This window comes from Furipterus horrens, unplaced genomic scaffold, assembly GCF_987537825.1.
Source record: "Furipterus horrens unplaced genomic scaffold, mFurHor1.1.pri manual_scaffold_8, whole genome shotgun sequence".
NCBI classification, from domain to species: Eukaryota; Metazoa; Chordata; class Mammalia; order Chiroptera; family Furipteridae; genus Furipterus; species Furipterus horrens.
The window spans coordinates 90,742,432-90,768,124 of NW_028327178.1; the positions used below are offsets into that span (position 1 = coordinate 90,742,432).

The window sequence follows — 25,693 nt, forward strand, 5'->3', positions numbered from 1 at the left end:
TGCACGCCTCCTACCAGGGACCTGGCCCTCAACCCAGGCATGTGCCCTGACCTGAAATAGAACTAGTAACCTTTCGGTTTGCAGGACGACACCCAACCCACTGAGCTACACAGTCAGGGCACTGTTTTCATTTTTAATATTTAAGTTTTGAACTTTACCTCCATATTTGAGAGGGACCAAAATCGTCTGTGGGACTGGAAAAACTGAAGTGTTAGTGAGATAGTGATTTGAACTTGTCTTTTAGTCTCCCAAAATTTGAAGGAAGTTCCTTGCTATTGGGTCTGTTTTATTCCCCAGAACAGAGGAATCTTCTAGTACTCTATCTGGGAGGTACAGACTTGGCTGCAGGGAGAGGGTACTGCTGGGGAAGTCTCTGTCTGCCCTCAATCTGTCTGTCCCCTCTGTCAGGTCTCCTCTGTGGCAAGCTGGGTACAGGACTGTTTGCCTCTAGAAGAGGCTGGGGAAGGGACCTGGGTGGGGAGGTACCTAACTATTTCTTTTTCATCCTTCCCTGCAGCCCTACCTTCTGTGAGGTTAATTGGTCCTCTTCCTAAGCAGCATTTTTTTTTTTTTTCTAGTTGCATTTGTTTCCTCTTGCAGGAGGGCATGCTTGGACCACCATGGGGAGTGATATCCAGGATTCCAAGAGAATCCAGTTCCTGGAGAAGGAGTAATGCCTCTTGGTCAGTGTTCCTAGCAGCCCTCACAGTGCTGTGGGCCCCTAACGCCCTGGCTCCATGACTTTGTGCTGTGACTTACTTAGCTAAAGCTGCAAAAGTAGCATTGCTCTACCTGAGTATCATGTAGCTGCAGCACTGGAACCCACAGGAGACATTGAGAATGAGTGGAAGGAAACCAGCTCACCTGGGAAGTGGTGAGAAATGGAGTGTTAACTGGGCTGGATGCCTGAACAGGCAGGTGCTGTTGACAGATATCCTGGGTTATGTGGGAGACGAAGTGCAACTGGATGATGGAATTTGGAAAATTCTGAGCAAATGTGTATAGAGGTGTTGGCAGAATCTTGTCTTCTTGAAGTCTTGACAAAAGGGTATCTGTAGTGTAAAAGCAGTGTAGGTTTGGGGGTGAACCAACCTTGTTATTCTTAGCTGTCTCCCAGTTTTCTTTTCCCTACCATCCTTCTCTGAACCCACAGGCAGCTGCATGAGGACAGGGGCTGTGTTTGGCCTTTGTCTGCCCTTGATTCTCAGTGCTGAGCATGGTTCCTGAAGCATAGCAGGAATTCCTATCTGATGAATGGGTAAGAATAGGCTTTCCCAGTGTCTTGAACTGTCCTAGGATGTTATGTGCTATGCTATAAGCACATCACAGAGTGAACTGCTCAATATTAAATATTATTGTCACCATTACCTAAGGCCACACAGCTAGTAAGGAGTAGAATCTGGATTGAAATACTGTAAATATCTACAATATTTTTTTTATTGATTTGAGAGAGAGAGAAACACCGGTATATTCCACTTATTTATATTTATGTTTTTTGTTTTTGCTTTATTTTTGTATACACATGCCCTGACCCAGGGATTGAACCCACAACCCTGGTGTATCAGGACAATTCTCTAACCAACAGAGCTATTCAGCTAGGGTCGAAGTGCTGTTAAATTTCATTGAGACCTTTGTTTCCACTTGGCTTGACTCCACAGACCTGGCAGGATGCACGGATGTGTTTGGTTAAGATGCTGTCTGCAGGCCTGCTGCACCATGCTGAGATGGGTAGACCTGAAACCCTACCAATTTCTTTTTATTTTAGCCTCACATAGTTACAATTTTTTTTGTGTGTGTGCGTGATGAGAACTTTTAAGATCTATACTCTTAGCAACTTTAAAATATACAATAGAGTGGGTTTTTTTTTTTTTTTTAAAGATTTTATTTATTTTCAGAGAGAGGGGGAGGGAGGGAGAAACATGGTTGTCTTTCTCATGTCCCCAACCTGGCCCACAACCCAGGCATGGGCCCTGACTGGAACTGAACCAGTGACATTTTGGTTCACCGACTGGCGCTCAATCCACTGATCCACACCAGCCAGGGCACGATATAGTTTTAATTATCGTTACCGTGATGTATATTACCTCTCCAGGACTTGTTTATCTTATAACTGGAAGATGGTACCTTTTGACCACCTTCACCCAGTCCTTCTACCTTCAACCTCTTAGTTTTCCTTTGTATTGTGAAAATTTTGTCTTTTAAAAAAACAGTAATACACAGTACTTATTTTCTGACTATGGAGTAGATAATCTTTAAATCCTCCCATATTGAAATAACTAGAAATGCTGTCTAAATTTTTTTTTTTGAGCAGAGCTAAGCTCCATAGAAAGAAATCTAGGGGCAAATAGAGGGAACCAGAAATAAGAAAGCACAAACTCAAAGATGTTCAAGACTTTTAAGGAGACAGCTGACCAAACTTTTCAATAAGGTTGGCAGGCTTGCCCTAGCAGGTATGAGCACTTATAAAGGCTATGATGATTGAAAGGGGTGGCAACGGATAAATAACGAAAGGAAAAGTGAGCCCAGAAATATCCTTTTTATGTAGGGGAACTTTATAAATTATAAAGAGGTGGAGTTGGGAGATAGTTGTCATTGTAGGTGTCTTTCTTTGTAGGGAAAAAAGAGATTCCTACCTCATACCATATGCTAATAATTTTAGGTTGCCTAAGCTTGAATGGCCATTTTTAGGGGAAGAAATGTTTCTTGGCCCCGGCTGGGTTGCTCAGTTGGTTGGAGCGCATCAAAAGGTTGTAGGTTTGAGTCCCAGTCAGGGTGTGTGCTGGAGGCAACTCTCACCTCTATGTCTCTCTCTCTCCCTCTCTCCTTCTCTCCTTCTATCCCTCCCTTCCCCTGCCTCCTTTCTTTCCTCCTTCCCTCCCTTCCTCCTTCTAAAATCAACAAACATATCCTCAAGTGAGGACTAACAAAAAAAGAGAGGTTTCTTGGACAGCAGTGTTTTAAAGTTGGCTTTCTTTAAAAAATTTTTTTTTGGATTTTTATTTATTAATTATAGAGAGAGAGACATCAATTTGTTCTTCTACTTCTTTAGTATTCATTGGTTGCTTCTTGTACATGTCCTGACCATAGGTTGAACCCCGAATCTTGGCGTATTGGGACGATGCTCTAACCAACCAAGCCATCCAGCCAGGGCTAAGTCTGCTTTCTGATTGTAAAAGTAGCATGCACATATGGTAGTCAGTATCTCCACAGGTACCTTCCTGAGAGATCAGACTTTTTACAGTTAGAGAACAGACATGCTGGAGGAACATGGCTTAGTGCATATGCTAACAAATTAATAAATGGGATTGTACTGTTATACAGACTTTTCACTTTACACAGTTTCATCTAACAATAGTTACTTCATTCTTGATCTCTCAGTAGTATTTCCCAATTTAGTTGCATGTAACTTGGCCAGTCTCCTTTTGATGGTCATCTGCTGCAGCTTTTGCTATGGATAAATGGGATAGCAATGACCATCTTTGTACACAGATCTTGGTGAGAACTTTGGGTTGGGTCAATTTCTAGCAGTAGAATCCTGTAACAGGATAAGGGCAGTTGGCATTTTAGATCATATGGTCAGATTGCCAATAGGCTTAATCAGTATCTCCACTGATGGCTTATAGAATGTTGAGATTTAAGGCATTGGCTGTAGCAATGGGTGCAGCCCACTGTGAGGAGCAGAGCCAAGGTAGTAGCTTTCCAGAATATTGGTCTCCTTTTCTCCCTTACCTCCCTGGGAGAAGGCAGAAGGTTCTTTGACTTTGGTTTTGTCAAGGGGCACACATGGCCACAGGAGTGGGCATGGCAGCTCCCAGAATCTCTGCTCCTTATGCTGCCCCACTCATTCTCTTGAGTTACTCTTGGCTTCCCTCTCCATTTGGGCACCCTTCCAGGGGTTTCCCAAATAAACTGCAGGGGAGGGGGCTGGTTGCTTGCATTTTGTTTATATATGGTAAAATGTTTTGACGATAAACTCCAGTTTAAGTTGTCGCATTTGTTCAGATCTTTATGTTCCTTTTTTTTTTTTTTTCTGTGAATTATCTAAAAGGTAATGGTCACAATTATATTCCAACTCATTGACAAACATCTAGGTATTCGTTAGTATTTTGCTATTATGAGCAATGCTGCAAGGAACAGCCTCACATAGCCAATATTTTGCACTTGTCCAATTTGACCCCTCCTGGGTTCAATTCCTTTGATAATTCTGATAAATGCCCAGGGCCACCTTTTACTGTATGAAGACTGGTGCATGTGCCCAATGACCTAGAGATATTGAGCAACTCTAAAATGCCTTCTGGATCATCAGGGATGAAGAGATGCTTTGCTTTGTGTGAAGCATAGCTGGGAAGTCTGGCACAATGGCACACAAGAATGCATAATTTTCATGTCTCAGGTTTTGCTATCTACTTTGGGATCCTTAGCACCAACCACCCAGGGAATCAATTAGGCGGGGTCACCCCAGTTTTACAGATGATAAAACTGGGGTTTGAGAAAAACATTGAAGGCTTTTGTTTTCCTGCTTTCCTGTGACTGATCTTTTCTGGAATTTAGTGGAGATGCCTTATCAGGCAAAGGCAGTGAACTGGGACCTTGTGCTCTGCTGCCAGCCAGGTGGGCAGCTTGTGTCTGGCCCCCTTGCCTTTGTACTTACCCTCCTCCCTGCTTGGTGCCTCCCTGCCTCTCCCCTCACCTGGGTGGTGTTCCTCTCTGGGCTTAACCTTTATAATGTATTTGCCACATTGTTTTGGAGGTGTTTTTGAGATCTGGCCCCTGGATTAAGCCTAAATCTCCATCATTTAATTGCTGTGTGAGCCTGGGCAAGGGCTCTGCTGATCCACTTTCTCTGAGCTTCAGTTTACTCACTGCAAAGTGGGGCAGTCATAAGAGTAGCTTGTTTTTTGGTGAAGTACATAGTAATTGCTCCTTCTCAGCTATTCTTTTGGAATCTTGGACTGTGGGAACAGCTAAGGAGGACTTGAGCCCTTTAAGGGAAAGATTCAGAAGTCTAGATTTCCTTCCTACAAGCTGTGGAGAAGGCAGTTTGAAATAGAGGAGGTGAATATCTTAACCTTTCCCTTTAAAACAATTATTTATTTGTTTATTTATTTATTTAGAGAGGTGGAGGGAGAAAGAGGAAGAGAAACATTGATGTGTGAGAGACATCAATTGGTTTCCCTCCGCACGCCCCCATCCTGGGACCTGGCCCACAACCTGGGCATGTTGTCTGACCTGGAACCAAATGAGCAACCTTTCCATTCACAGGCCAGCGCAATACACTGAGCCACATCAGCCTGGGCAACCTCTCCGTTTTTATTTCATTGAATCTCTAAGCCCTGGGGGACTGATGGTGGAGAAGGGATGCCCAAGTGGCCCCCTTCCCAATCACTTCCTGGTAATACCCTCCAACCCCCTTCCCGCATTGTGAGTTTAATTAATGCAATTAACATTTACAAGGTGCTGTGAAATAGCTCTGTTGCTGGTGCCAGCCTGGAGGAAGTGAATGCCATGGGTGGATTGGTGGGGGGACGGGTGTTTCAGGGCCACCTCCCTGAGTCTAATTGGGGGTGCCACTCACTTTTCTGTCTGCCGCATTGCATTTGGACACATCTGGCCTGGTTCAGTGTAGACACAAGCACCCTTCACTAATGAGGCAGGGCCTTGCAGGGAGAACCTTGAAGGTGATCCCTCCTTGCACCCCTCAATCATGTGCCGAACCCCAGCCTCTGGAAGAGGTCAGAGTTCAACCTGCATCAGGAAGTTAGATCACCATCTCCTGTCAAGGTAAACACTCAGCTGGTATATCGTGTCCCTCAGCCAAAAAACTGGAGTCCCTGGGATGGAGGATGGATTGTTATAACTTTATCATTCTCATCAGCCTGGTCTCCTGTAGTTTCAGGCACGTGCCCTGGGCTGCCTGGGCATGAGTCTTGGTGCTGCCGCTTTGTCGGGTGACTTAATTAATTCATCTGAGCCTGTTGAGAGCAGACTGATAACAGGGCCTGCCTCAGGATGGGGTGCGGGCTAAGAGATGTTTGTACTGCCTTCAGCTTATGGTAGGAACCTGGAAACTGTTACTACAACAGCAGTGACGAGGAGCAGTTCAAAATGCCATGGGAAGGTGCCACCTCTTTCTTTCAGGGAGGTAACCCAGCTAGTTTATCCTCTAGCCCTGAAACGAACACACTAGGTGAAGCAGTTGGCTTGTGTTGGGGGCCCACATTACCCAGGAAATGCCAGCAGTCTTGGATCACTAGAAGCTAAACTGAGATAGGTGGGGTAAGGTAGGGGAGATTTGTGTCTATGCTTACACATCAGTCCCCGGTGCTAGTTTCTGCCTTTTGCCAAGAGCATGTAGTTAAATGTGTATGTTCTTACTTAACTTCATGGACTCAAGCACTTCAAGTCACATTGATCAAGTATACATTTATGTTACTTAACCTGTTTGTCTCAGTTTGCCCATCTGTAAAATAGGGACAATAGTATTGATCATATTAAAGGATTAAATGAGTTAATACAGGTGAAGCCCAGAAGGGTGCCTGGCATCTATTAAACACTGAAAAAAATTACTATATTATCAGGTGAGAAGATTTGTATATTTACTTGAGGAGGGCCAGATTGTTACTCTGTGAAGCAGAGGCCTGTGGGAGAAAACTTCCTGGTTTTTGAGATGTGGTTTTTGAAATCTGAGTAATAAGGAGGCAAGTGGTAGGGAGATGGGAGGGCTTTAAGGCTGAGGGAACAACAGCCGTACACACCTAAGAGCTGGCTTTATTGGTCTCTGTGTAGAATGTGGATGGGGGTAGAGGAACTGAGCAGGGCATCTTTCAGTCATGGGTGCAGGTTCTGCATGCTGTTGTTTGTTGTGCTAGGAAGGCACCAGGGTAGTTAATGTCATCACAAACCCAGAGTGATGAAAACTACATAATTCACACTGAATTATGCAACTGGAAAGAGTATTTTACCTGTGCAGCCCAGGTAGCTGGTGACACTTATAGCTGGTTAGTTTTTCCCCCTGAATCTTCCTCCAGGGCCCTTGGATCTGGTTCTAGAGGCAGATTTTCCCTGAATGTTGAGATCTGACTTTGGGAAGGTGCTCTGCTCACATGTCCCTCAGGCAGGCTGGCAGCACAGGCTGGCACTGCTGAGGCCTTGGGGGAAGGCCCGAGGTAGTTAATCATTGTCAGCTCTGGGCTGCAGGCTCACCTGGGCCTGTCTAGTTGATTGACCCAGTTACTGGCTGTCTGAGGGAAGTCTGGGTCTCCAGGTGAGAGGGAAGTCATGCCCTTGATTCGGCATGTGACCTGCTATCAGCTCCTGATTAGAAATCTCATCTACCCCTGCTTTCTCCCCAGAGCTCTCCATCGATTTCCTGGTGTCTTGCACCCCAGAGCCCAGCCTCCCACCTCATGCCAGGTCACCCAGGTTACTTAGTTCAGTGGTGTGGGCTGGGGTGAAATGCAGGAAATTAATTATTACTTTGAACCACACTCCAGCAGGTTTCCAGGGATTCTGGCTGCTTGGCCTCACCAGAACCTGGCCATAGGTCAGCTAGCTGGTTCTTCTTCCAGGTCAGGGTTTGTCAATGAAAGGTGCTAAGAAGCGGGTGATTAGGCTGCCTTCCTTTTCCCTGGGGCTGGTGAGATTCCTTAACAGGTGTCGAGAGAAAAATGGAGAGGAACTGTGAGCCTTCGCAGCCTAGACCCCACGGGGGTAAATTCCACATTGTGCTCTATCAGTATAGACATTTTTAACCAGAACAGTTCTTCTTTAACTTGCATGTTAATTACCCAGGGATCTTGTGAAAATGTCTATCCTGACTTAGTAGGTCTAGGATGGTACCTGAGATTCACTGTTCTAACCAGTTCCCAGGTGATTCAAAGGGTCCTGGTCCTTGGGTCATATGGAAAACAGCAGAGGGCTAGTTGCCCTATGCCCACTCCTAGGGAATGGACAATTGCAGAGGAATTGGAATCATCCCCCAGTCACATTGGGAATCCATCTGAGGGCACTGTAGGCCCCCTTAGGCAGAGTCCCACAGCGCCGCCTGGTGGGCACAACAACAGCGTCCCCACTGCAGCCCTGTAGTTCAGATGACGCTTCTAGAAGCTACCCAGGGCAGCTCATGTGGGTAGTCTGGAACTGGGTCGGCTGGCATTGTGTGTAGTCTCACATGGTAAGTCTCTGAGACGGGGCTCAGGGGCCTGAAGTGCTCAGTACCCATAGGCGGCCTTTTGCTGGGGAATCTTTACCAGGCCAGGCTCCAGACGGTGAAGGTGTGGCGCTAAATACCTCTTGCACTGTTTTGGGGAAACGAAGAAATAAGAGTCTGCTGAACCTCACCGCATACCTTTTGCCTTGGCCCCACTTCCTTTTTTATTTTTGTAAGACTTCATTTATTTATTTTGAGAGTAGGGAAGGGAGGGAGAAAGAGAGGGAGAGAAACATCAGTGTGTGGTTGCCTCTCACCCACCCCCAACTGGGGACCTGGCCTGCAACCCAGGCTTGTGCCCTGACTGGGAATCAAACTGGTGACCTTCTGGTTCACAGTCCGGTACTCAGTCCACTGAGCCACACTAGCCAGGGCCCCACTTCTTAAATGGGAGTTTGACTTAACAGTAGTAAGATCTGTGTGTCAGTTTTTCTCTTCTATAAAATGGGTCCACAATGACATTAGGGGGAATAAATGAGAGAAAGGTGCAGGTTCATGCTATCAACAAATGTTGCAGGTGGTGGGTCAGGTCGAGTTCACATAGCCCTTGAACTCATTTGTGAAGACCTGGCCACAGGTTGTCTTCACTGAATAGCCTAGTGATGATGCAGTTGCCAGGAGGGGCAGCAGTGGGGAAACAAAGGCCCAGAGTGGGGCAAGGCTGGAGCAGACGGGAGGCTTGCCCCTTGTTAACTGCCCCAGTCCTTTGCCTGTGCCCTCTCCATCCCTTTCCTTCTTGGGAACTTGGGATTCTGAGCCCCAGCTGGTGAGGGAGGAGAGGAGAGAGTGACAGGCAAGCAGACCAATGGGCCCCTGAGGTTGGGTTGAGGCGGGACTTGTGCTGCCATGGAGAAGAGAGAAGCTGTTCTCTGGGGAAGGAGGGGGCTGTGGGAAGAGGACCTGGAGATTGAGGGGAAGGGAGAGAGCAAACAAAGGGGTCAGGAGGGAAAATAATGCACTGGCTTCCTGAGGCCCTGCAGAGGCTGGGCAGGGAGAAGGGGCCAGGGGCAGAGGGGACCAAGACTGGCCGCATGCAGGTCTGGGCAGGCTGGGGCAGGCGGGTCCTAAATGGCATTGTTTGAAGTGGCCGGCTAATTGCACAGAGCAGCCTGATCCTCAGACCAAGGCCCAGCCTCCTCCTCTGTCCTGGGTGCTGGCTTCTGAGCCTTCTGGGCTGCCCGGCCACATGGAACCAAGTCCTGAGCCTCCGAGTTTGGTGAGGGGGGTAGGCTATGGGGGGCAGCCTGGGTGGGGTCCTGGGAAGGAGTTAACCACCCTGAGAATATGTCCTAGGGCCTCTCTTGACCTGAGGACATAGAGCCATAAGTGGGAAGTTTGGGGATGTGCTCCCCTCTCCAGCCCTTACTTCACTGCTACCCTATCCATTCTGACCCTCCCACAGGAAACAATGAAGGGAGACACCAGGCCACTCAACAGAGAGGAGGATGCCAGCGGAAGAGAGGACTCCATTATCACCAATGGGGGCTGCAGCGACCAGTCTTCTGACTCCAAGGATGCACCCTCGCCCCCGATCCTGGAGGCTGTCAGCACACCGGAGATGAGAGGTGGCTGGTCTGTGGGGAGGTGGGGTGGGGCAGACACTGCGGACCACAGAGGGGACATGAGCTTCCCTTCCAGCAGTCTGCAGGCAGGTTGTGGGGAGAAGGTCTGGTCCCTGACAACCTCCACACCTCCCAGGGAAGCAAAAAGGATGTAGGCAGAATCAAGCTCATTTCTCATCCTTGCCACAGCCTGTGACCTTTCTCTCTTCTTCAGTTGAGACTCGGAGGAGGTGACCCCAAAGTGATGATCCCTGTTTTTTTTTCTAGTCACAATGGGGGTGGTCCCAGGATCTGCTGGGACCTTTGTCTCTTCTGCAGTGGGACTCCCATCCCCTTGCATTGGGGACTGATTGTGTAGGAAGAAAAGCACTCAGGCTGGAGGGGCTGAGGCTTGCTTCCTTTCCATCTTGCCCTTGCCACGCCCCCCCCACCCCCCCACCAAGCAGTTCTCAGGTCATATCGCCTAGGATCCTCCCCACTGAGATTTTCTAACCCAACTGGTTAACAAACTGTACCGTCACCCCATCCTATTGTTGAGAACTTGAACTGTACTGTCCAATAGAACTTGTTGCGAGAGTAAAATTGTTCTAATTCTGGGTTGTTCACTGCAATAGCACTAGCCAAACGTGAGCACTTGCAATGTGGCTGACATGGGAGGTACATGATTTAAGTGTAGTTAGTGGCCACTGAATTGAGCAGCACAGTTCTGAAAGGAATTTGGTGCCTTCTCTCACGAGTATTGTTTTGGGTCCTATAATGTGCCTGGTCCTGTAAACTCTTGCCTTATGAATACATTAAAGTGACTACCGTCCCCGAGTGTTTAGCAGTTAACTCCTGAGGATGCCAGTGAGTTTAGTGAGATCCCAGGCCATGGCCCAGAGAGGAGACCACAGAGGTCTGCCCACCAGCAAAGGAAGACATGGCTACTGCCCGGCCTGGTGCTGCTCTTTCACAAAACAGACTCCGGTTTTCTTTCCTCCATAGGCCGCAGATCAAGTTCACGACTATCCAAGAGGGAGGTCTCCAGCCTGCTAAGCTATACTCAGGTAAGGGCTTTCCTCTGCCTTTTTCAGGATTCAGGGGAATTCCCGTTAGCTTTCATTAAGTGGGGTACACAAGGCCCACCTAAATTAGTGCCCAGTAGATACTTGTTGATGACGAATATGAGTACTGCCAGGCACATAGTGCTTTGAACAGTCTCACACTTAGTATGGCATTTGCTGTCATTATATACCAAGTATTTTTTAAAATTTTTATTTATTTATTTTTAGAGAGAGGGGAAGGGAGGGAGAAAGAGAGGGAGAGAAACATTAATGTGTGGTTTCCTCTTGTGAGTCCACAACGGGGGACCTGGCCCACAACCCAGGCATATGCCCTGACTGGGAATTGAACCAGTGACCTTTTGGTTCACAGGCCTATGTTCAATCCACCGAGCCACACCAGTCAGGGCTATATGCCAAGTTTTAAAAAAGTCATAAACATTTATTTTACTAAATTATGTAGTTTTTTGACCAATTGCTTCCTGCATATTTTTTGAAAATTTTTCTCAGTCTGGATGATCAATGAATTCCTAATGTAGTAAATTGTCCTTTTATTCATTCTTGGAATGTGTCCAAATTCAACTTGGTCATGTAATGTTTGGAATTTGATTTGTTTTTTAGCTTCTCTTCATGAGTGAAATGGAGGTACAATTTTATTTCTTATAACTGCCTGGTTTTGATGCACTTTGGGAAGTACTTGCCTGGCTTGTTTTAGGGAATTTTTATAGCAATCACTGCAATATCTTTTAACACTTACTGCAATGTCAATGTTTCTACCTGAGCAGTTTTTCCTGAGTTAAAGTTTTTCCCTTTAAAAAAAAAATTCCTGGCATTATTTATGCCTTCAGTCTTCTTAATCATCCCAGAATTTTGTCAATTTGGTTAACTTTTTTCAAAGAGCCAGTGTCTGACATAAGAGACAAAGTCATGGGCACATGAAAGCTCACCCTCATATAGCTTCTGTCCTGGTGAGCACCCAGATGACGGGGACAGTGTGCTGGATGAGAGGCTCAGAGCGGCTGTTCTGGTAGAGAGTTACCAGCAATAGTAATGAAATCTCTTGTCTGAGCATTTCTTCTGCATGCTGGCCTTGGGTGAAATGTGCTTTATTTGATTCTCACTATAACCCTGTTGTGTTACTAAGGGAAAGAACTATTTTTCCAATTTTAAAGAAAGAAATGGACTTATTCAAGGCCATACAGTTGGCAAGTGAAAAGTCAAGTTCTTAAGACTCCGACCAGGCCAGACCTTGGGCCACGTACCATGGCTCTTGTTTCTGCCCTCAGTTTTTGTTGGATTTTGGTGTGCAGTGTGGGATATTCACTAGGGAATGTTTATCACTTGACACAGAGTTGGTGCCATTTCTTCCTGGTCGTTGTATTAAGAAGATACAATTTCTCCCAGACACTGAAAACTGACCAGGTCTTCCTATCAGGCAAAGCTGAACCAGTTTAAGGTGCAGACACAGAAGTCTGCACAACGCATGTTGCCGTCACACCATTTCTCTGGTTTTCTGTTTCCACTGGGGTTTTATCTTTCAATCGTGTCTTGAATTCATGATTCTGTGGTGTCAGCCATTGTAAAATCTTTTTGGAACAAAATGGCGTGAAAATATTTTTAGGTCTCTTGGACCAATATGAAGATAGTTTTCAATATACCTATCTGTTCATTTTAAAACTATTTTGGTTATATGACCTGTTAATGATACCCTGAAGCTCATAATGTTTCATTTACAAAGGATTTGACGGGTGATGTAGATGAAGGTGAAGATGGAGCCGACACGCCGGTGATGCCCAGACTGTTCCGTGAAACCAGGACTCGGTCTGAAAGCCCAGCTGTAAGTGCCTGCCCTGGAGCCAAGGCACCACCTCCAACCACTCATAGTCCTGTATAAAAACACAGGTTTTGGATCTCCTTGGGGGGACTTTGAAGAGAGAGGTAAACAGATGTTTTGAAATTGGAAAAATGACAGCAAGGCCCATGACCTATCATGGTGAAGGTTTTCTTTCACATGGCAATTTTTAAACACTGAAAACACTTTTGGAATTGCCCAAGGATGATAGAGTTGGCAGGTGGTTGGCTCAGTGCCAGTTACCTATGAGAGTCTCTTCTCTGGGTGGATTCTGTGACTTAGAGATCTAGACATGGGAAAACAGTTATTGCTCGCAGTCACCTAGTATGATAGAGAGCTGGCTGACTAACACTTGGTGACCATTGCAGGTGCAGTTTATAATGACACTCTGCTTTAGGATATGGTGTGTATCATCTCCTTTTTTACAGATGAGAGAAGATTCTGGTAACTTACCCATGGTTCAGTATTAATTCTTGTGTAGGATTCGAACACAGGTCTGCCGCCCCCAAGTTTGTGCCATTGTGAGAAAGAAGCCCAAGTGCTTCTCATCCATCCAGAGGACCCAGGACCTTTCTGAAGAATATAATAATTATTCTAATGCTTTTTGGGGGAAAAATGTTTAATTTAGAGTAAACTTGGTTTTTATTTTTCAGTTCAATTTGCAGGTGCCAGTTTCAGCTGTGATAGGCAGTGGGATCTGCTGTGGATTGTCTGTCAGCCCTGCTGCCTACCCTGACCCCTTATCACAGGAACTGGGGGAAGTTTCTGGGTGGCAAGTTACCAGTCTAGAGTGTCTCCCCCCCGACCTCCCACTTACCTACCTCATGTACTTCTGTTGACCTGAGGCTACCTCTCAAGCCCAGTGCTCTCAGCCCCCTGCCTGGGACTTCGTGCCTGCAGTCACCAAAGGCCTCGTGCTTATCCTCTCTTGCTTCCAGGTTCGAACCCGAAATAACACCAGTGCCTCTAGTCGAGAGAGGTACAGGCCCTCCCTCCGTTCCACTCGTTCCACCCGTTCCACCCGAGGCCGGCAGGGCCGCAATCACGTGGATGAGTCCCCCGTGGAGTTCTCAACTACCAGGGTTTGTTCCCCGGACGCTTAGACCCCTGCCCCTGTCTCTAATTGGACGATTTCCTTCTCACTGCACCACCGGAAGCAGCCAGTGTATAATCCTAACGCGCTTCTGTTCTCCACACTCTCCTTTTCAGGGCCTTGCCTTTCCTTTCTCTCCTGGGTGCTGGGTAAGCTTCTCTTAAGCCTGATGACTTCTCTCCTGGCCTGATCCTGGATGGAGCTATGGCGGGAATGCAGGAATTACCTGTTGACTGGGTTCTTGCCCCTCCTCGGAAATGAGCTCAAAACCACTGACTTCCAGAGCTGTCTGGTCTCCCTGGTGTCTTCATTGATTTGTCTTGAGGCAGCCCCAGGGGTTACAGCAACTCGCCACCCCTGTTGCAAGGTGGGGCACACAGTAAGCACTTAGGAAGTCAGTGGCCTTCTCTGAGCCTCTCGGCACCACTCGTCATTACGGTGCCTTTGTCCTGGACTCTTGTTTTGGATGAAGTGGCTTTCTCCCACCACTTAAGGGCTACCTGGTCCTGGAAAACCACTCTTAGTGGTCTCTCTTTAACATAGGTCTCTACTCTTTCTGCTTGCCTGGGAAGCAATTAGGGGAGCTACTGGTCTCTCTGGTCATCCACCTGGTTTGCTGTGACTGTGACCCGAGCTATGTATCCTTCTCTCCACAGTCCCTGAGGCGGCGAACAGCATCCTCAGCCGGCACACCGTGGCCGTCCCCTGACAGCCCCTACCTCACCATCGACCTCACAGATGACAGTGTGGTGCCCCAGAGCAGCAGTACCCCTTACACCCACCTGGCCCAGGACAGCCAGCAGGAGAACTTGGACTTCTCACAGGTGGATGCAGAGGGCAGAGATACGGATGGCACTGAGTATCAGGTATGACTAGGAAGGGCTGCATTTAGGAGAGAAGCAGACTTCCCCAGAGGGGGACTGTTTCTATAATTTTTTTTTGCCCACTTTTGGCATAATGTTTGAATTCAAGTGCATTTTCACATGTATCATGATCCTTTACCCTATGTATGTCCCAGACATATCTCAAGCACCTGATTTCTGACTTTCCTGAACATTATGTAATTATACCTGGAGATATATGTATTTTGTATACATAATATATGGTTCTGTTCATCATAGTATATATACAGTTGTTGATTGGCTTTTTTCACTTATTGGGAACTAGAGTTGTCTCATTTTCATGTCTATAATTTATTACATTGTATAATCTAGTTTTCATAATTAACAAACTGAGCTTTTCACACAAGCGTTGCTGCGTATCTAATACATATATACATGTATATCGTGTAGAAATCCTTTTTTCTATATATATTCAGAGTAGATGGTTCTATAGGTATATTAACTTGGTTATTTTCATGGGTACTTCACATTTTATGGCAAGCTATGTGCAAATGGCTAAAATTATTATTTTTTTCATTTTAACGGCTTTATGATAGTCCATCTCATGGCTTGTGGTGACAGTATTCAGGTGATTGTTGTTATTTTACTCTGATTTTATTTCCTGTGAGTTTTTAGCTGACATCTTTCATTCCTAGATGCTAGATTGTTACAAATCTAATATAATAAAAACCTCATGTTCCTATTAAACAACCAATCCTGCCAATCCACTGCCCCTTGTTTTTAAGTCATTCTTACTCATAGTTTTTCAGTGTTGGAGGTATGTAGATAACTTCCTGAGATCTCCTGGGCCCTTGAAGGAGGCTCAGAGTTGGGACCCTGAGGGTGGTTGCCACTGGGGTTAGTGGGCCAGGCAGGAATTTTCCTTGGCCTAGATAGTCTGTCTCATTAGGATTCCTTCATGTGGTTTATCTTCCAGGATGGGAAGGAGTTTGGAATAGGGGACCTTGTTTGGGGAAAGATCAAGGGCTTCTCCTGGTGGCCTGCCATGGTGGTGTCTTGGAAGGCCACCTCCAAGCGCCAGGCCATGTCTGGGATGCGGTGGGTCCAGTGGTTTGGTGATGGCAAGTTCTCCGAGGTGAGTCCAGGGCCTGCGGACTTGCAGTGTTGCCTGTCCTTTCCTTTTTTTTTTTTTTTTAAATAAGTGTCCCCTCCTTTTAAGATAACAGCCTGTGACTTGCTTTTCCCAGATGGGTGAGGCTATGTTTGACTCAGTGTATCTCAGAGGAATAACATATTTTCCTCTTGTTAATTTGCTTAAACAGACACACAGGGTCTTGTGGGCCCAGACCTCAGTCTACTCTTACAGAAGACAGAGCTGGAAAGTCCTCTGGGTCCAAGGCCACTTGGTTTTCTTTCTCTGGGGCAAAAAAAGGAAGGGTGGTCTCAATGTAGCCCTGGAGGTGGGGAAGGTAGTAAGTAGGTGCCTTTGACTCATCCTAACAATGGGGCTAGAGTTGCCTGGTTACGGTAATAAAAAACTTTGCAGAGTTGGTTATTTCAGGGTTTCTTTTTTTTATTGATGCTAGCCATTTAAGTTCATCATTCTTGAGAGTCTGACTCGTAAGAGCGGTGTTAGACAAATGAATTAGGCTGTAGTGGTTCTTATATCTGGTTAGAAGGCACATTCTGAAATCTCCAGCTGTTGATTAGAACGGTGGAGACAGTCGTTTTCCTGTGATGGTCTCTTTTGGAAGTGTTGGTCTGACCTTCATTCAGTCTGCCCACAGGTTAGATGAGGACACTGCCAGTTTGGCCAGGATGGAGGCAGATGGGGGAATGAAGGACCATCTAGTACACATGTGGGATTTGACCCCAAATTGAGGTTCTAATTTTCCTATGAATTGTTTCCTCTGGGCCATTTGCCATAAACACATTGAAGTTCCCCAAGGGCAAGGCTCCCTGCTTGCTAATGACCTCATTGGCCAGCAGAGGGAGCAAAAGGACAAATGTCCAAAATGTCTATGCTCCCTGAACCATCTAAATGCCAAGATATGGGTAATGATTTCACATGTATTGTTGTTGCTTTGACTCAGTGAGCCATAACATGCACTTTGCAAGACTGGGTCTGATGCTAATAAGATGAAGTGTGTGGCTGTTCGCATTATGGGAGGGGATTACCATAATTGGTGGTAAGCCTGCCTGTTGCATTGGAGCCGTTTGATGCTGGGAACAGCACCTGCATTTCAGTGCACAACTATGTTGAGCCAAAGTTTCTTCTTACCAAATTGGGAACACCCCCTCATAGGAGCTCAGGCTAGAGGTGCAAAATGGGGGTGAGTGCGAGCACATCCTGTGGAGAATGAAGCATCTCGTGTGTTCTTCGGTCTGAACAGCATCCCCGAACACCCAGTTTCATCCCTTCCCACTGGTAGCCTGGTGGGCTTCCGCATGGCCTGGGGACTTGGGACATGAAACTTTATAGACCTTTAACCACAATGGAAGGCATGAATCAGCAAATCGCAGTAATGAAAATGTGCTTAATCTGTGCCAAGCACTGTTCTCTAAACACATACATTGAATTAGTTCAATTAGTAAAAGGCTAAATAGGAATCACAGATATTTATCACCCTCACAAAGGGGGAAAGAACATATGTAAACCCCAATGTTGGAACAGCTATAGAATTTCAAGTGGATCGCAAGGGGCCCATACCAGGGACCATGTGGGTCATTTGCCCTTAAAATATATACAAATTCAGGATGCATCTAACTGTACCCACTCGGAGGAGCATACTTTCTCACACTGGGGGCATCATCCACTATGCTTCTGGCTATAGGGTGCATCAGGAGTACGTGTACCATTTCTATTTCCTCCTTTTTTCTTTTCCTTTTCTGTAAAATCTGAACTTGACCCCCTGGAATAACCCTGTGAGAGACAGGGCACTCCAGGCACAGGCTGTAGTTAGATGTTGATGATGTCTTTCTCTTTTAGGTCTCTGCAGACAAGCTGGTGGCCTTGGGGCTATTCAGCCAGCACTTTAATATGGCGACCTTCAATAAGCTGGTCTCTTACAGGAAGGCCATGTACCAGGCTCTGGAGGTAACACAGTGGTGGGTGGTGAGGACCTAGCCCCCAGAGCAGGGTTAAGACAAGAGGCAGACAGAAAGCCAGCTCAGGCCACAATACGACCCTTAGAAGGGACAGGGCCACCAGGCAGGAGGTGATTGAAAGCATGTTGGTCTAATGGGCCGCACTGAAGGGAGAGATGGGATCTGATACTTAACCATGACCTTGAGTACTACCTCGGCTTCCACCTGGTGACTCAATATTGCCAACTAAATGAGGAAACAGAAAGTGGTGGACAATGTTCACAACAGTGAATATGTTTTTCCAGAGCCATCAGAACCCCCTTCCTTTAAGTGGTGTTGTTCAAGGCTGAGACCAGCTGCCTTTTCCCTTTGTCAGTGGGATTCACTAGGCTCTATCTATCCCATCCTTATCTTGACTTGAACCGTTGTCCGGCATTGATGAGCCAGCCTCGGTGCTTAAACAGGAATCCTCAGGGTGCTTTTGAAATAGGACTTAACACTCGATACCTCCCCATCTTCATTAGGGAAATAAGACAAGAAATCTGGAGTTTTCTCCTCCTTGATGATACTTCTCCTACATTTATAAGTAGCAAGAGCTAATTCTGATCATTTGCCCTTTGAGAGGGAGCTGCCTAGTCAGGTTCTCTACATGGAAGAGGTCATGTTTGTTGCTTACATGGAAAGACTTCATTCACTCTTCCCCCATGGCCTCCTGCCTGTCTCCCTGCACAGGCCCCTCCTCCCTGTCACATACCACACCCAGGACAGCTGCCTGGCTATGAAAGGGCCCAGTGTGAAGGGGAATGCCAGGCTCCAACTGGGGGAATCCCTGAGGACTGCCTGGGGCGCACCCACCCCTCTTGTTCATCACTGACTTGCCTTTCTTTATCTCACCAGAAAGCCAGGGTGCGGGCTGGCAAGACCTTCCCCAACAGTTCCGGAGACTCACTGGAGGACCAGCTGAAGCCCATGTTGGAGTGGGCCCATGGGGGCTTCAAGCCCACCGGTATTGAGGGCCTCAAACCCAACAACAAGCAACCAGGTGGGACTGGGACCCTGTGGCAGCTCTCACTGCCACGGCTGGTGGGAGTTCCCTTGGGAGATGCACCCACCCCTGTTGCCCCTCATCCCACCCCAGCTTTCTGCCAACCAGTCAGTCTCAGAGGACCTACCTGCTCTTTCATCCTGTGAACTCCCAGGGCTATGGAAAAACAAAACCACCCAGGCCTTTTCAGCTTGCCTGGTCTGAGATTGATTCTGTTGTGAAAACTTTACTAAACAAATTAAGATGGAATCTTCACCAGCACCTTTACTTTTAAAAGGAAAGATATAATTAAACTCTGCTCATTGGAGAAAACTTTCCAAGTATTGTAAAAAAAAAACAAACAACAAAACAAAACAAAAAAAAGGAGAACCAAAACGAGAAGCTACCTCCATTCAGAAAGAAGGAATCACCCATTCTAACATTTTGACTGTTAGCATATTTCCTCCATTGTAAGATGTGGTTTCATATTGACACTTTCAGAAATCCGGGCTGCCCCCAATCCAGGATTTGTCTTAAAATTCATACATTTAACTTGGTGTTTTCTGTTTTGTTTTGTCTTCCCCCATTAAAAGTGGTTAATAAGTCGAAGGTGCGCCGTGCAGGCAGTGGGAACTTAGAATCAAGGAAATACGGTATTCTCTTCCCATCTTGTGGCAATGCACTATTTTCTCCACACTTCTTTCAATTTCTTTGTTAATAACAGTGGTCACTGGAAAAGAAATCTCAACCTGAGCTCTCATCCACCCCTTCACTCTCAGCTGTCACAAGCCCTCCCTCCAGGTTAACCTCGTTGGGTGTGCACATCATTCCAACTTTTTCTGTACACGAGATGGAGTCCTGCTTTCCTTTTTATTTCTTAGTATTAATTGTGTAAGCACTGTCAATTGTCACTTTGTTACTAAAGAGTTTTTATGATTTTTAATGGTTGCATAATTTTTCTAGGGGCAGATTCAAACTTAACCATGTCCTTTATAGATTACACTATATAGATTGATTACAAATATAAGTGGAATTTAAAGAAATGTAAAGAATTGTCACATAATATAATTTTAAAAGGCTCTAATAGGCACACTGAACAGACTAAAAGAAATAAAGTTACAATTAGTATGAATTATGCATTTAATCCAGTATTTCCAACATTTAAGCATTTCCAAGAGTCAGAATAAAAATTAAAATACTTTACATTTCCTTTTGGTACTATTTTCAAAATCATGTTTTACGTGTTTTATAGCATCTCAATTTGGATAAAAAATTTTTATTAGAAATACTTGATAGACATTTTCACAAATGTCTTAAGTTCCAAATTTTCACTTCACCAAGTTCCAATTGAAGTAATTAATTGGCTCAATGAGCCATTTTAAAAAATTCCATTAAAATTAAATGTAAGTTCAGTTCCTGTTACACAAGTCACATTTTAAGTGTTCAGTAGCTACATGTGGCTGTCAGCCACTGTGTTGGGCATTTGTAGACAAATGTTTCAGGGTTTCAGCTGTGGATTATTTTGGCTATGTTCTTTGTGCTGGGTCTGAACATCCAAAGCTATTTAAAACCCTGTAATTGTGTTAAGATATATGAGGGGTTTTGAATTACACACCAAAGTGGGGCCATATGACACCCAGTGTGGACCCAGCTGGCACCCAGGCCTAGCATGGTCCTGTCCTGGCCCATGTTCTCTCCACACCCCCTACCAGCCATGGCTGCCATCTCTTTCCCTTTCACAGAGAACAAGAGAAGACGCGCAGCTGCAGCTGATGACTCAACCACCTCTTCTGACTACTGCCCCCCATCCAAGCGCCTCAAGACAAATTGCTATAACAATGGCAAAGACCGAGGAGAGGAGGACCAGAGTCGAGGTGAAGTGTGGGGGGCGAGGAGGCTGGGGAATGTTCTCACCCGTTACCAGGAGTGGGCCAGGTTGTGGGGGACCGCTCAGCAACGGGGGATGGCTTAACTGATCAGTAAGAGGCTCCCTGAACCCATCCAACATCTTCTTTTCTCAACAGAGCAAATGGCTTCGGACGTTGCCAACAACAAGAGTAGCCTGGAAGGTAACGCTTTGCCTTTGCAGCCTCACTTCTTCCCTTTATTGCTTGTCTGCCCCACTAGGGTTTAACCCAGAGCTCTGGGCCATGACTTCAGGTTCAGGTGTGGACGTCGTCACAGTTGTTACATTTTATAGAATGAGTTGTCTGATTTTTACTGGACTGATTCTGCCCCTAATCTAAGTGAGCAGGAAGGGCAGAATGGATACTAGGGCCCTTTGGCCAGGAGACCCCAAAACCTGAAACCACGATCTGTGGCGTCGTTAGCCTTCCCAAACCAGAACCGAACTGGCTTTCAGGTGAAAGGTTTACACACTTCATCACTGTCATTCTCTCAGGCTAACTCGGTTCCTTTGCCCCAGCTGGGCTTTGCCATTGGAACCAAAACTCTGCCCAAAATGTTGTCTGATGGGATTCAGAATATGTGAGGAAGGATTGACTTCCTTGCTTCCTCCACCCAATGTCCTTTATTCAAATATTTATTGAATGGCTACTCAGTGCTGGCTGGAAAAAAAATCCAGCTCCTGACCCAGAGAACTACAGGGAAAGCTTGGGTTTGGAGTGGTCCCTGACGATCCTGGGAACCATGACCCATACATAACTCTCCCATCCCCAAAGACTTCTTTGCCCACCTGTCTGCTTGCTGGCTGGGAATGCTTGGACTTCGATTTTGAAGGCCCTGCCCACCTGGTCAGTGGTGTGAATCTGTCCTGACTTGTTGATATGAAGGAAGTCAGAGTAGCCTAATAGTTAAAGACCTGGGTTCTGCAATTGCCTCTGTGGCTGGCTGTGTGTAGAGTGTGGTTGTGGGTAAATCCTTTAATGATGTGACAGTGAGCAAGCTGCCATCACCACGAACTGTCCAAAGTCTTCGTCTTTAAAGAATCTCAAAGATTTTTGTACCAGGCCTTCCGAGCCTGTTCCTGCGCTGGAGGGGCCTTTGCTCAGTGTTGTGCCCCACATCTGGAGTGGGTATGGTAGCTTGGAAGCTTTGTTGAAAGGAATAAATAAAGCATGAAGAGTCCTTGGTTTATTGCTAGCGTGGAGCATATACTGTACGTTCAAGAATATTAGGCTCAAGGCTTCAGCAGCTGGTATGGGGTCCTGAACTGTCACAAGCTGCATGCATGTCTTTGTTACAGATAGCTGTTTGTCCTGTGGTAGAAAAAACCCTGTGTCCTTCCACCCTCTCTTTGAGGGTGGGCTCTGCCAGACATGCCGGGTAAGTCCTATCCTCACCCCTGACTTTCCTGCCCCTTCCCTCCTCCACGACTTCCAGGTACTTCCCAGAGAAAAGCACCTGCCTGTAGCTATTAAGGAAGGTTTTGGTGAAGCCCTCCCTGGCCTCCACCACCCCACCCTCCACTCTGAGGGTTGGTGCTGCCACACAGAAGGCCATCTGCAGTGGCACACACACCCTGGTCCCTTGTTCCTTTAAGGGGCACCAAGCCGCCAGTGACCTGCCCTAGAACTGTGTTGTGAGGCCTCAGCCAGCAATCAAGTGGGGCCTGGTGGTCGCTGGTCTCCGATTTCACCAGTGTTTCCCTCTGGCTGCCAGGACCGGTTCCTCGAGCTCTTCTACATGTACGATGACGATGGCTATCAGTCCTACTGCACCGTGTGCTGCGAGGGCCGAGAGCTGCTCCTGTGCAGCAACACGAGCTGCTGCCGGTGAGCATCCAGCGTGGGCGAGACTCAGCTGGGCCCCGAAGCCCCCAGGTCTTTACCCACGATTCCTATAGCCCCCAAATCTCAGGCACAGGAACTGGGAGCCAAATGGACCTGGGACGGGGCCCAGTCACTACTCTGCAGGGGTTGTGGTTCTCATCTATTTAAGACAGGAATGTGTGAGGGTGGGGAGCAGGGTGTGCAAGGCTCCCTGGAGATTAGGCTCTTCTGCGGGTGAAGATAGATGGTTTCTGGGCAGAACCTGTGGACTGAGGGAGCGCAGGTATCCAAGGAAGAAGTTAGCGTAGCCCATCCCCATCGCACCGTAGGGCCTTCCAGCCCATGGGGTGGGACCACTGGGTTCCCGAGAAGGTGTTTGGCAATGCACTGCCGTCTGCCTGGGGAAGGAGGGTGGTGGGTATGTAGGAGAAGGACCTGGGGGGTGAAGGTGTCCGTCCTCTCTGTCCCGGGCGCAGGTGCTTCTGTGTGGAGTGCCTGGAGGTGCTGGTGGGCACAGGCACAGCAGAGGATGCGAAGCTGCAGGAGCCCTGGAGCTGCTACATGTGCCTCCCTCAGCGCTGCCACGGGGTCTTGCAGCGCCGGAAGGACTGGAACGTGCGCCTGCAGTCCTTCTTCACCAGCGACACGGGTCTTGAATATGTAAGCCACAGGCTCCTTAGCCCAGCACCACCCACCGCAGAGGGTCAGGGGTCTGGAACACTCTAGAAGTCAGTCTGTTGACAAGAGTTCATGGGAAGGTCCATTGTACAAATGACTGACTGAGCACCTCAGACGTGAGAGAGCCGGCTAATCGCTGGCTAATTGGCGTGTTCTCTGTATAGTCCTCGGGCTTCTCCAGTGCTCTTTCCTCCCCTCCTTCGTGGCCTCCTGTGTATTTTCAGGGGCCTGCTGAAGAGCGGCCTGTGACTGGTGCTTTTATTGTACAGTGGGAGTGGATTTTATGGGTCTGTGTGGCAGGCCCCAGGTCATCCCTGTGCAGGGTGACGTTTCCTTTTGTGTGTGTGCATCTGTCTCTCAAAGTCTGCATTCCATGTCTTTTTTTTAAAAATTATTTATTTGTTTGTTGGTTTATTTATTTTATTTTTAGAGAGAGGGGAAAGGAGAAAGAGAGGGAGAGAAACATCACTGTGTGGTTGCCTCTCACTCGCGCCCCCAACTGGGGACCTGACATGCAACCTAGTAATGTGCCCTGACTGGGAATCGAACCAGCGACACTTGGCTCGCAGGCCGACGCTCAATCCACTGAGCCACAGCAGCCAGGGCTGCATTCCATGTCTTAAGGGTACAGTGGCCACTCTGTGCCAAAGCTTGCGAGGGAATCCCAGCTAAGAAATGGCAGAACACAGAGTTTGAGTCCCTCAGAGCAGGGCCAGCTCACCCCTTTCCCAGAGGTTGACCCTTCACCTCCATGACCTCCATGACCTTCTCTAACCTGGCAGGAAGCTCCCAAGGTATACCCTGCGATTCCTGCGGCCCGAAGGCGGCCCATTCGAGTCTTGTCCCTGTTTGATGGAATTGCCACAGGTGAGTTTGGAGTTCACCTGGGGATGTTCACCTGATCCAGGTGTCTGTCCTCAATGCCAAGCAAGACTCCTGGGATTAGCTGTCTGTTACTTGTTCTAAGAAAACCACTGGCTTCTTGTTTTTCTCCTAAAACCTCTCCACCATTTATTTCACCTACCTGGCCCTCTTAGCCCTTTGAGAGTCATGTATACATATTTCAGATGTAGTTTATTTTTTATTATATACAGGAAAGTTATTTTTTATTCCACACGCACAGATATATTAGAGATTAATAGACGACTCCTTCTACTCATATTTCCACTCCCCTGGTTTCCATATGTGTAGAATGAGCACAGCCAACCTGCATGTCATCCTTGGGAGCTTTACCTGATCGAACTCAGTTGATCCTCAAAATTGCCCTGTGAATGTATCGTTAGGAATAGCTCCATTTCACCAGAGTGGGAAGCAGCGGAAATGAGCTGCTATGTGCTTAGTCTAATAGCCTCATTTGTACTTGGGTACATCCACCGGTGTCACCTGCCTGAAACACTGGCAGTTCTTAATGACACTCAGGTCAGGATCAGCTGCCTCTTTTCCCCACCTGTTGGGTCCTAAAGACCTGTTATGTGGACACAGGTAAACCACAGTAGAAAATGTACTTGGTCATTGTCCCCAGACTTGGAGGTTATTTAATAAACATGGTTTCGGTGAAGAAAGATCCCTGTCCTCGTGTCTTGTGTTTGTCTATGCTGGGACAGTGGCTGTAGATTTGTTAGTTTTAATCAGTCCTATTAGTGGGCTGTACCAGTTGTTAACTACATATTTTCTTTGCAAAACTCCACACCCTGAGAGCCTGGTGTGTCCTCTGTGCAGTTCTGTGCCATCTGCCTCGGTCACTTGAGAGCTACCATGTCCCTTGTTGGGTCTGGTCTAAGTTCTGGACTGGACTTAGAATCAGAAGGCAGGATGATCCTGAGTGCATTTTCTGTCTCCCCAATCCACAGGGTACTTGGTCCTCAGAGAATTGGGCATCAAAGTAGAGAAGTACGTCGCCTCTGAAGTATGTGAAGAGTCCATTGCCGTCGGCACTGTTAAGCATGAAGGCAATATCAAATATGTGAATGATGTGAGGAACATCACAAAGAAAAATGTGAGGGCAGCCTGCACCCCTTGGGGCTGTGTAACACCCTTGCCTGCCCCAGGCCTTACACCCATGCCTTCCCCTACCCCATGCCCTGGGTTGCAGGAAAAGAGAACCTGTGATCATATGTCAGGTGTCCTTTCTTGACAGGTTACCAGGAACCCAGGCTGCCAGTCCCTCCATCCTCACTCCCTTCCCTCCCCTGAGACTATTTTTTCTCTCCCAGATTGAAGAATGGGGCCCCTTTGACTTGGTGATTGGTGGAAGTCCATGTAATGATCTCTCAAATGTGAACCCTGCCAGGAAAGGCCTGTATGGTGAGCATCCCTTCATTTCGGTCGCCTATGTCTCCTGCATGTGCTGGTCCAGGAGTGGCCTGAGAAGGAGCTGCTCACTTCTGGCCGGGCTCACCTGTCAGCTCTGTCCACGCCACATTGTGAAGCCTCAGCCCCCCAGAGATACTTTAAAATATTGCACTGCTCAGTGCCTGTGTCCTTAATCTGGAATCTGGAGGACTGCAGGTGGAGGGATTCTAGGGTGCAGCCTCACTTAGGTGATCACTGGGAGCCCCTTTGTTTCAGTATGGAG

General features: G+C 47.1%; 1 protein-coding gene across 4 annotated transcripts in view; it reads left to right on the plus strand.

The window, feature by feature from the left end:
• DNMT3B (DNA methyltransferase 3 beta) overlaps window positions 1-25,693 on the plus strand; it is a 40,229-nt gene that overhangs the window by 5,928 nt on the left and 8,608 nt on the right. For 2 of the 4 annotated variants that reach the window (XM_090286224.1, XM_090286223.1), the window contains exons 2-17: window positions 9,612-9,774; window positions 10,756-10,817; window positions 12,550-12,648; window positions 13,602-13,745; window positions 14,413-14,622; window positions 15,575-15,733; window positions 17,588-17,695; window positions 18,583-18,727; window positions 20,452-20,583; window positions 20,734-20,778; window positions 21,915-21,994; window positions 22,331-22,443; window positions 22,917-23,100; window positions 23,901-23,985; window positions 24,969-25,114; window positions 25,332-25,422. In XM_090286224.1, the coding sequence (XP_090142350.1) occupies window positions 9,618-9,774; window positions 10,756-10,817; window positions 12,550-12,648; window positions 13,602-13,745; window positions 14,413-14,622; window positions 15,575-15,733; window positions 17,588-17,695; window positions 18,583-18,727; window positions 20,452-20,583; window positions 20,734-20,778; window positions 21,915-21,994; window positions 22,331-22,443; window positions 22,917-23,100; window positions 23,901-23,985; window positions 24,969-25,114; window positions 25,332-25,422 (1,960 nt within the window). In that variant the 5' untranslated portion in view covers window positions 9,612-9,617. The remainder of the gene's footprint in view (window positions 1-9,611; window positions 9,775-10,755; window positions 10,818-12,549; window positions 12,649-13,601; window positions 13,746-14,412; window positions 14,623-15,574; window positions 15,734-17,587; window positions 17,696-18,582; window positions 18,728-20,451; window positions 20,584-20,733; window positions 20,779-21,914; window positions 21,995-22,330; window positions 22,444-22,916; window positions 23,101-23,900; window positions 23,986-24,968; window positions 25,115-25,331; window positions 25,423-25,693) is intronic. The other 2 variants (XM_090286222.1, XM_090286225.1) reach the window with 1 other exon arrangement.